General features: G+C 44.8%; 1 protein-coding gene across 1 annotated transcript in view; it reads left to right on the forward strand.

The window, feature by feature from the left end:
- The window catches only part of Mccc1 (methylcrotonyl-CoA carboxylase subunit 1), a 45,633-nt gene extending 38,686 nt beyond the window's left edge, over positions 1-6,947 (forward strand). The window contains exons 16-19 of the mRNA XM_006971102.4: positions 1,613-1,750; positions 3,030-3,137; positions 5,806-5,877; positions 6,636-6,947. Of these exons, the coding sequence (XP_006971164.1) occupies positions 1,613-1,750; positions 3,030-3,137; positions 5,806-5,877; positions 6,636-6,746 (429 nt within the window). The 3' untranslated portion in view covers positions 6,747-6,947. The remainder of the gene's footprint in view (positions 1-1,612; positions 1,751-3,029; positions 3,138-5,805; positions 5,878-6,635) is intronic.
- The last annotated feature ends 3,039 nt before the right edge of the window (positions 6,948-9,986 follow it).

The raw sequence follows: 9,986 nt of genomic DNA on the forward strand, positions 1-9,986 counted from the left end.
AAGCTTAGGCTAGCCTTTAATTAAAAGAAGTCTGTTGGCAAAATGAAATGCTAAGAAGGTTCTTATTGTTATTTATTCATTTGTGGATGTCTTACTCATGAGTCTCGAGCCTGTGTGGAAGTCAGAGAACAATTCACAGGAGTCAGTTCTCTGTTTCCCCGGAGTCCTAGGAATCAAACATGAAACTCAGGCCTTCAGGCGTGGTAGTAGACGCCATTCACTGGGCCATCTTGCCTAGCTCCTTAAGAGGATGTTAAAATGTAGGAATTTAGCTACAAGTTCAGTAAATATATCACATTAATATGAACTGAAGGATTTCCAATTCTGAATGGATTTACCAGTTACATGTGGTAGAATTCCCAGCACTTTGAGGCCCAGCAGTTCCCTCTGTCTGCGCTTCAGATCAGCCATGGGAAGTCACCCACTTTGGATACGTGCACTATGTTTCCTTCATATCGGCCTCTGGTTTGGGGATCCTTTCTTGTTCATTGATGACTAGTAAATTGACAATTTCCCTGCTTGGATCATGGGAATAAATGTGTTTTTGTGAATTTTTAGACAAAACTTTTATACCCTGAGATTTCACAGATATTCACATAGCTGTTTTAGTAGCTTGGAGGGTGGAGTCAGTGTCATGTTTAACTTAAGGGAGATGAGAACAAATACAGATTCCACCATGTAACCTACTTCACTTTAGCCCTAGCAGCATATCTGTGAAGAATAGATACAGATTCTGTACTAATATGATGAGAATTGGAAAGAAAAACATAGATTAAATGGATTTTCTGTGTGAGGGAAATTTTCTCTTGCATGTATATTCAAGAAAATGGTCTTTAAAACAGGAAAATGTGTCCTTTTACCAGCTCCCTTGAGACATAAGTTGTCTTCTGACATAGCCCCTGAGAGCAAGACAACTGTGACCAGTCCCCAGCTCGTCTGTCCTTTCAAATCACAACCAGAGCCCACGGAGTCAGCCCTATGTGCTGCTGAGATAAAGGAAGTGCCCTCTGTGTGGGTCTAGTTTCATTCTGTTTCATTGCTGACCTTGGCACAGGAAAACTGCATTTAACTTAAGAACTCAGGAATGAGTACCAGCATGTAATATACCCAGGGGAATTGAATCATTTTGTCTGGTTTCTGTTAATTTAGTTGTATTTTGAATTATATGTATGTAGAGGGTGGAGTGTGTTCAATTGGGTGAAGTTCCCTGAAGAGACCAGAAAAGGGCATCGGATCCCCAGAGCCGGAGTTACAGGCAGTTGTGAGGTGCTTGACATGGTGCAGGGAACCGAACTCAGGTCCTGTAAAGGCAGCACGCTCTCCACGGCTGAGCCATCTCTCTAGCCCTTCGATGTGAACTTTTATTTGACATGTTTATGCTATTCTTTCCATTTTTAAATGAACTTTCATCTGTGGCATTATGCTGATATGAATAACATAGTTTTTTTTTTTTTTAATTATCATACTGTATCTAAATTGTTCTGGTTAGGAATCTGGGGGCATGTTCTGCATGGTTCCTTGAAAAATATACCTTTGAAACTGCTAATGATGAAGACATTTTGACTTTATTAACTCTACATAGTCATCCATTTTAAAACCTTTTTCCCCCCAGATTGAAAATCAGACCTTCCGAGTCCTTGGTGACCTTTGCAGTGAGGGAGGCTGTACCTACCTGAAGTCTTCTGTTGACGGAGTAGCCAGTAAATCCAAGTTCGTCATCCTGGACAACACCATCTACCTGTTTTCCATGGTGATGTCTCACTCTTGTCTTGTTTTGATGAGGTTTCAGTCTGCAGCTCAAGCTGGGCTAGGACTCATGGAAATCCTCCTGCCGTAGCTTCCCGAGTTCTAGGATTGGGTGTAGGCTACCATGTCTGGGTTTGATGATAGCCCTCTTGGGGTTTGGGATGGAATTGATTAACCAGAAGCATTTCACTGAAAGGCCCACTTCCTTCAGCCACTGAGATCATGTTTGCCCAGTTTCCCTCTCCACATTTCTTTGCCACAGTCCTACCTCTCTAGTTCTATTCATCTATTTTGTTCCCGCAGATTCTCATTGTTACACATGACAGTTTTCTTCTTAGAATTCAGAAATGAAGCTTGCCCTCTCCTTGTGAGAGGCTCTGCTCTCGGCGTGGCCATTCCCCGATACTGTGCTCGGACCCATCCCTGTGGCACTTGGAATCCTGGGGTTGGGGACGAGGTGACCATGGGAGAGCAGTCTGGACCAGATGCTTGTGGCAATAGGAAAGTGGATGGGGTTAGTGGCAGTGACTTGGCGCTCAGAGGAGAGTCAGGGCGAGCTTGGCTTGGCCTTGGTTCAGAGCCTGATGACCAGTGAGCCCTGAGCTTCTGGGCAGTGGAGAGAACTGTCCATTGGAGAGATGGGGCATATCAAGACCACGGTGTTTATGGGGAAATGGCTTTAGTGACTGCACTGTGCCTAAAGTCAAAGACAGCGCAGCTCTCCCAGCAGCCCCCTTCTGCAGCCAACATTGCCAGGACAGCGCCAGGCTGAGAGGCAGGCCATGGAGGGGCAAACAGCTCTGGAGGGTAAAGCTGTCCTGGATCAAGCCCTGGCCCTGCCACCCGGCAGCGGTGTGACCTTGTACAGTTAAACTTTCCAGGCTCGGGTTCTGCCGTCTATAACCTTGACTAGTTAGCAGACTTACTTTATAGAATCGAGACAAGTGATGGCACAGTGTGTATGTAAGTGTAAAGTTCTTACTGTAGATTATGTTCTCCACAGTAAAGATGCCACTGAAAATCACTTCCAGAAAGCGACCATCCTGTCCCCTACAGTCCTGTCCTTTAATTCTTAATCCCTGACCAGGCATCTATACCATGACCTCTGTGTCATGGGAGATGAGACTAATCGAGGTTTCATAGCCTCTTAAGATCACTAAACCACACTAGAACCCAGGTGGCCGTGGCGACTAATAGTCACTAATAGCATGAATCAATCCCTTGGGTGTCCTACTGAACATAAAGAGATGAGATGCTGATTCTATGTTCACTGTTTTCTATAGGAAGGAAGTATTGAAATTGGCATTCCAGTACCCAAGTACTTGGCCTCAGCGAGCTCAGAAGGAACTCAGGGCGGTACCATCGCTCCTATGACTGGAACCATTGAAAAGGTAATTAGGGGGCATCTGTGAAATGATGCCCGAAATGGTTCATAAATGTCCTTTTGGAGCTTGGTGTACTCTTTCTTTGTATATCCTTTCCTCTCCTAAATTTTGTTCATTGGAAAGCAGTCACTTCAAGAAAATAAGAAGAATGAAATATAATGGTTCAACTTTCAATGTACATAACTACCAATTTTTGATAAAGATTAGTGAGTTTTTGTTTGGAGATGTGTATGTGTGTGCTACATGCATGAGCCTGAGTTCAAATCCAGAGCCTCATACATGTTGAAAACCCTACACCTGAGCTCCACCCCAAGACTGCTGGGGAAGGTTATTTGTTTTATAATTTTAATTTTATGTATGTGTGGAGGTGTTTTGCCTGTTTGCATGTCTGCTACACATGTGTGCAGTGCCCACAGAGGCCAGAAGAAGGTATCAGAGCCCCTGGAACTGGAGTTAGAGACAGTTGTGAGCTGCCATGTGGGTCCTCTGGAAGAGCAGCCAGTGCTCTAACCACTGATCCACCTCTGCAGCTCTGAGGCCACTATTTTGAAGGGAAGAGTTTACTTCATGGTACAGTGTGTCTGAAGGGAAGAGTTTACTTCATGGTACAGTGTGTCCTACCTGGTTCCGTGAGCCTGTGATGTCAGCAACGTGGCAGATTGGGGCCTGAGGGTCACCTGAAATTGAGGCCAGCCTGGGCAACAAACACAGCAAGACTCTGTCACAAGAAAAGAAAGAAGTACAACTAACACCATCTAGGAGCGTAGCTCAGTGGTGGAGCATGTGCTTGGCATTCCCAAGGACTTGGCTTCAGTCCCCAGTGCCAGAAAAAAGAAAGAGAGAAGGAATAGGAGGGGTGGATAAAGGACAGATCAGTGCATTTTTTCCTCTTTATAGTGTCATGTTTCCCAGGCTGCTCTTGAATCCTGGGCCAAAGTGATCCTCCTCTCTCAGCTTCTCAGGTGCCACAAACCCCAACTCAGAATGTATTTTTAAGAATGAAAATGGAGTGTTCACCAAACATTAAAAAGTCAGTGTTTTAATGTGAAATTTAACAACATACAATTTTGTCATGAAATAATGACATCATTGCCTATGTGTTAAAATGAGTTTGGAAGGCTGGTTGGGGACCCACGTGGCTCAGGGTGGGGTGTAGGTTGGAGAGGAAGTTGTTTTGTGGCTTTGAGACAGGGTTTCAGTGGGTGGCCAGGCTGGCCTCAGACTTGGAACGCTTGTCTTGCCCTTCCTCCGAGTGAGGAAATGACAAGCACACACTTCCACACCCAGCAAACCACGTGATCTGATAGAGTCTAAGGATGTAGCCAGGGCGCTCGCTTGGCTGCCACTTGGCACTCACTTCCATACACACAAAACTACGTAAGTTTATTCTTCATGGTTCTGGAGGTTGGGAAAAATCTTGGATCATGTGACTAGTGAGTTTGCTTCTTGGTATCACAGTGGATAGACCGTCTTCTCCTCCCAGTGTCCCCACATGTCCAAGGGCACAGGACCTCTCTTGGCCTTTCTCAGTGACAGTACAGATCCCTGGTGACCTAATTAATCACCTTGGAGAAACCCTAGCTCCAAACCTTGGGTTTAATATTTCAACATGAATTTCAGCAGGATATAGACATTCACATAGTAGCACAAGACGATCTAATTTCTTTGGGGTAGATATCTGGTCTCCCCAATACATTAAGTCATACCAATTCCATTGTGGCTGGAGATGTGGCTGTGACAGAAAACCTTCTTCACATATGGTAAAGTCCTGGGTTCATTCACCAGCACTGCAAAAAGTAAAACTCAGCTGTATATTCTTAGAACAAACAAAAAAAAAAAAAAAGAGAGAGAAAAAGAATTATTTAGTCTCCCACTGTTCTCCAGTGTGTGAGCTGACAGAGTTAGATCTGCCCTTAGCTTGGTCAGTCTCTATTCACACCAGCCTTCCACAGTGAGGGATGCCTGCAGAGAATAGTCATCTTACATCTGAAGATGGACACACAGTGGCTTTGTGAGACTGTACTGAAGAAGTGTCACCAAGGACTGGGTGATCTTTGGAGCATCCAGAGATGCTTGTTGCTTATGACTGTGAGAGCTAACTCCCTGGTGTCTTTATAGACTGGTCAGTAGCTGTATTAACTAAGAGGACACTTAGTCTTCATCAGCTCATTAGTCTGGTAGAACTGGAGAGAGGGACGGACATCCTGTTCTCACGTGAGGACTAGTTACACACTTGTAACACAGACTCAGCATTTTGAAAGGCCATCATAAGCAACTCCCAAACTAGAAAACTAGTCAAGAGCCTCATCCTTCACCCTGTATGAGACATTTACAGGTATCCATCCTTCCCTGTATCATTTATATGTATACATTTTCCTGTATCAGACGTCAGGTCTGTCCTGATAATATTCATGAAAAAACGAAACAGTTCAAAGTTATGTAAAAATCCACTCATCTGAGTCAAGCAAAGCTAGGTCACAACCTAAAGAGACTAAGCACATACACTCAACAGTGCTAGCAGTGCTGGGTGGACCTGGCAGACTCCAGTTTCCCTGGTACATCTGTCCTTGGCAAATAACCCCGACATGTAAGCCTGTGCTCCTGTTCCATTTGTTCACATACCAGCTCTGTGAACAAGAAGGACCTGTGTTTCAACGCATCCTTCAATCTCTAGGTGTTTGTGAAAGCTGGAGACAGAGTAAAAGCTGGAGACTCTCTGATGGTTATGATCGCCATGAAGATGGAGGTATGTGAAATCCCAAGTTCAGTTGCCCAGTAAGCCTTGGGAGCAACCCAGCCTAGCTGTGCTTTGCGTTATTTGATGGGTTAATAACATTTTAAATACTAAGAGTCATGAACTGTCTCTAAGTATTAATTGCAAAAGCTAAAGCAACCATCCTTCTAGTAAATTCATTTTATCTTGTGAAGCCATACCTGCCATTCTGAACATACTGAAATTATCATCAGCAGTATCGCAGCCCAACACTCACTGTGGCTATTTCCTAAAGCTGAATTAAGGATGACAAGTGTTAGACTGTAGGCCAGTAGCTCCTGGCTCTCCCAAGTACTAAATTCACTTTGGAAGCTCTGTAGACCTGCCTCCAGAGTTGAACTGGGCCCTCCAGCAGGAAGGCCACATTGCAATGCTGGGGTTGATCCTAGGGCTCCGTGCAGATAGGTGGGCACTCAGTGGCACCCCAAGTCCTAGTCCTTCACATAAGCTTCCCACATGGAAGTGTGCTGTAAAACCTGGTTGAGATTGCTCATTAGACAGGAGCTTCCCAGTCTCGTCCTTGATAGTGTGACTGCTCAGTACTGACTCTTCTCAGCTGTAAAAGTGTCTCCATTTTCTCTGCGGATGGTGATGTGTGTAAACAAACAAACTGAGAAACCATAAAGCATTGAAAGTATTAGCTGTTTTTTTCATTTTTGTCTGCCTCTCATGGCTTGGTGTGGGCATGGCCCTCAATAGCATGACTACCGTTGTTGTTTATATCCCTACAGCATACCATAAAAGCTCCAAAGGACGGCAGGATAAAAAAGGTGTTCTTCAGAGAAGGGGCCCAGGCCAACAGACATGCACCTTTAGTGGAGTTTGAGGAGGAATCTGACTAATTCAAGTTGTAATGAACTGTGTCCATCAAAGAAAGCAGCTGCCCAGCATCTTACCTACCTGGATACAGCAAGTGCCTCTTGAATTTCTAGATCCCAGGAAGAGGAACTTTATTAAATAAATGATCATGTGATTGTAAAACCCTTTCATACTTACAAATTATCTCAAAAGATTTCATAGAAATAAAACTGAGTTTTTTGGTTGTTTTTTTTTTTTTTTTTTTTTGCCATAGATCTTGTATGTTTACTCTTGGGAGAAGGGTAGAAGGCAGCAGCTTGATCAAAAGAGAAGTTAAAAGGAAAAGTCATGTAAGTGAATGGCTTTCCAGTTTCCCCTGATGAAAATACAGTAACATACTTCAGAGGCAGGGTAACAGAGCTGAACTCAACCACGGGTCACTTAATTAAGTATTTTAAGACATGAGTGTCACTTGTTTCTAGTCCTTGTGTTTGGAAAGTTTCTCTTTAGATTCTTCTGCCTTCATTGTATTTGTGGGCAGCCCAGGAAGCCCCGAGTGAATGACATCTTGACTGAATGTGTGCTGTTGATGGCCATGTCAATAATCTTAGCCTTAGACCCAAGGAAAATGGCACCCCACCCACCCCCACCCTGAGATTCCCCTTGGGGGGTGAGGCTCAGGGGAATTTTGAACAAAGCCTTCCTCTGTTTCATGTGCAGATATTGATATTGTGTGCAAACATTGTCCACCATAGCTTTCTACCCCAGGATGTTTACAGCCTGCTCTCCTGCAGAGACCACTCCTACCAAGATTAGCTAACCTGTGGCCTCGATCCAGCTGTATACCATAAACGCTGCCTCCTTGTTTACTGGTATACAATAACCTCGCCTCCTTGTTCAACTCGGTGTAATTAACACTCTGAGCATCCAAGGTGATGTGATTTCTCCATGGATGGAGAGTCCAGTCCATCTGGTCCCGGTCTTCCCTGGTGTCTCTGGTGCTCGTCTTTTCTTCATTCCCTTACCACCCCAGTCAGGTCTGCCCCTGGAGCTGTGCTGGCCACGGCAGTACTGCACTCGCTAAGCAGGCATCTTAGAAAGCGTTTGTGTCACACTCGGATGTTATTTATCTTTAATTTGGATAAATTAAAAAAAAAATGGTTTTGCACAGATTGGCTAAAGGGCCAAGGAGATGGCAGAGTGATTCAGGTGCCTACACAAAAGCAAGAGGCCTGGAATTCGGATTCAGGGTGCCCTGAAAATGCCAGGCAAGCATACCATCTTGCCTGCAAATCCACCCTCAGAAGGCGGAGACCGGATCTTTGGTATGAGCTGGCTAGCAAGACTAGCCATAGCAGTGAGCTCTGAGTTTGGTTGAGAGACCTGGCCTCACAGTGAGGAGGAAGCACAATTGAGGAAGATCCCGGACATCAACTTCAGGCCTCTACACACATGGCTGACACAAAGGAATGGGGATGGACTAGAGAGGAGGGCTGAAGGGAAGGAGGAAGGCTGGGGAGCAGCAAACTTCTGTGGAGTCCTAGGGGATGGAATTAGGGCTGGAGGAGAGGCATCTGCAAGCACTCTGCTACAGGGCTGGGTGTTAAGGAGGTGAGGATTGCTGGTCAATAATCTAATCGGAGGTGGGCATAATCATGTCAGAATTTACAAAACGTATGCCCTGGACGTCAAGGGAGTGGTTCCAAAGGCAGTATTGACAACGGTGGCAGAGTCAGGAGTGTGGGTCTCCCTCGGTCCAATTATCTGCCCTAGTTAGGATGGCCATTCGTCCACCAAGGTAACATCTCCTGGATGTCATTGAAGGTGAGTGCTGGCTGGTGTGGAAATGGGTGTTTCAGTGAAAGCTTTGTGAGCTGGTGTGACCAGGGTAAGATGCATTAGGGAAAACCCAGGGGGTGGAGGCTTTAGACTAAGAAGTCTGAGGTGGCAGCAGCAGCAGCAGCAGCGCCTAACTGGACAGTGAGCTGGTGTCCTGTGCCTGAGCAGGTTTGCACAATTAGAGATGCCAAGGTGTGCAATGGAGGCTGAGGAAAAATCCTGCCATGAAGTGAGAAACTGGTGAGGAGTGATTATACAGAATTACTTTTTTTTAGCAAGGAACCTACCTGACTCCATTTTGAAGGCAGGAGTCATTATACTGTATTTTAAAAAAGTTTCTATTTACTATGAGAGTTGAGTTGCTCTCTGGTTCCTGGAACCTGACCCATGTTGATTTGTTTTTGAGAATACCCTTACCCTCCTTGACCCTCCCTAATCACATGGGTGACCACATGATGTTCTTTTAAAGATTTTTTTGTATGTACTTAGGGCCCCATTGTCTCCCTTCTGTAAAACTACTTGTGATGTTACTCCTTAAAAGGGGCCCAAGAGATGGATTCGGGGCTGCTCTCTCTAACCTGACTTAGGAGGCAGTTGCTAGCCAGCTCTTGGGTACACCCCAATAAAAATCAAGTTTGCTTCAGATTTGGCTCAAATTGTGGTGGTGGTCTTATTCTCGCTATTGGGATTAACAGAACACAGTGATATTTGAGGGGGAAAAATCTATCTGGCATTTAGAGCCCCTCTGAGAAACAGACAGTATTCATAAGGTTAAATATTTCCATGCCCTATAATCTAACATTCTACTTCTAGAAAACTCCAAATACACTTGTGCACTAGACATACAGTAAACTGAAATTCATTGGTAGTACACTTGCCTAGTGTGTGCAAGGTCAACACACACACACACACACACACACACACACACACACACACACACACACACATGATTCATAGCCACATTACAATCAGTTGGCAAACAAAGGGAGAATATGGTTTGGGCACACATTGGACACTGCAGTGCTGTGCATATCGCTCTGTATAAATAAAATGCTGATTGGCCAGTAGCCAGACAATATAGGCAGGACAAGCAGAGAAGAGAATTCTGGGGACAGGAAGGCTGAGTCAGGAGATGCTGCCAGCCACCACCATGAGTGCCAACATGTAAGATACTGGTAAGCCACGAGCCATGTGGCAAGGTATAGATTTATAGAAGTGGGTTAATTTAAGATGTAAGAACTAGATAGCTAGAAGCCTGAGCCATTAGGCCAAGCAGTTTAAATAATATAAGAGTCTGTGTGTTTATTTTATAAGTGGGCTGCGGGACTGCCGGGGCTTGGTGGGAGCTGGAGAGAAGTAATCAAGAAAAGTATATTTTTTCTTTTATTAGTACAAGTTTGACAACCAGCAAAAGGGACATGGGACAGATACTCCTCCAGTCTTCA

The sequence above is a fragment of the Peromyscus maniculatus genome, chromosome 6, assembly GCF_049852395.1.
Source record: "Peromyscus maniculatus bairdii isolate BWxNUB_F1_BW_parent chromosome 6, HU_Pman_BW_mat_3.1, whole genome shotgun sequence".
In the NCBI taxonomy this organism is placed as follows: domain Eukaryota; kingdom Metazoa; phylum Chordata; class Mammalia; order Rodentia; family Cricetidae; genus Peromyscus; species Peromyscus maniculatus.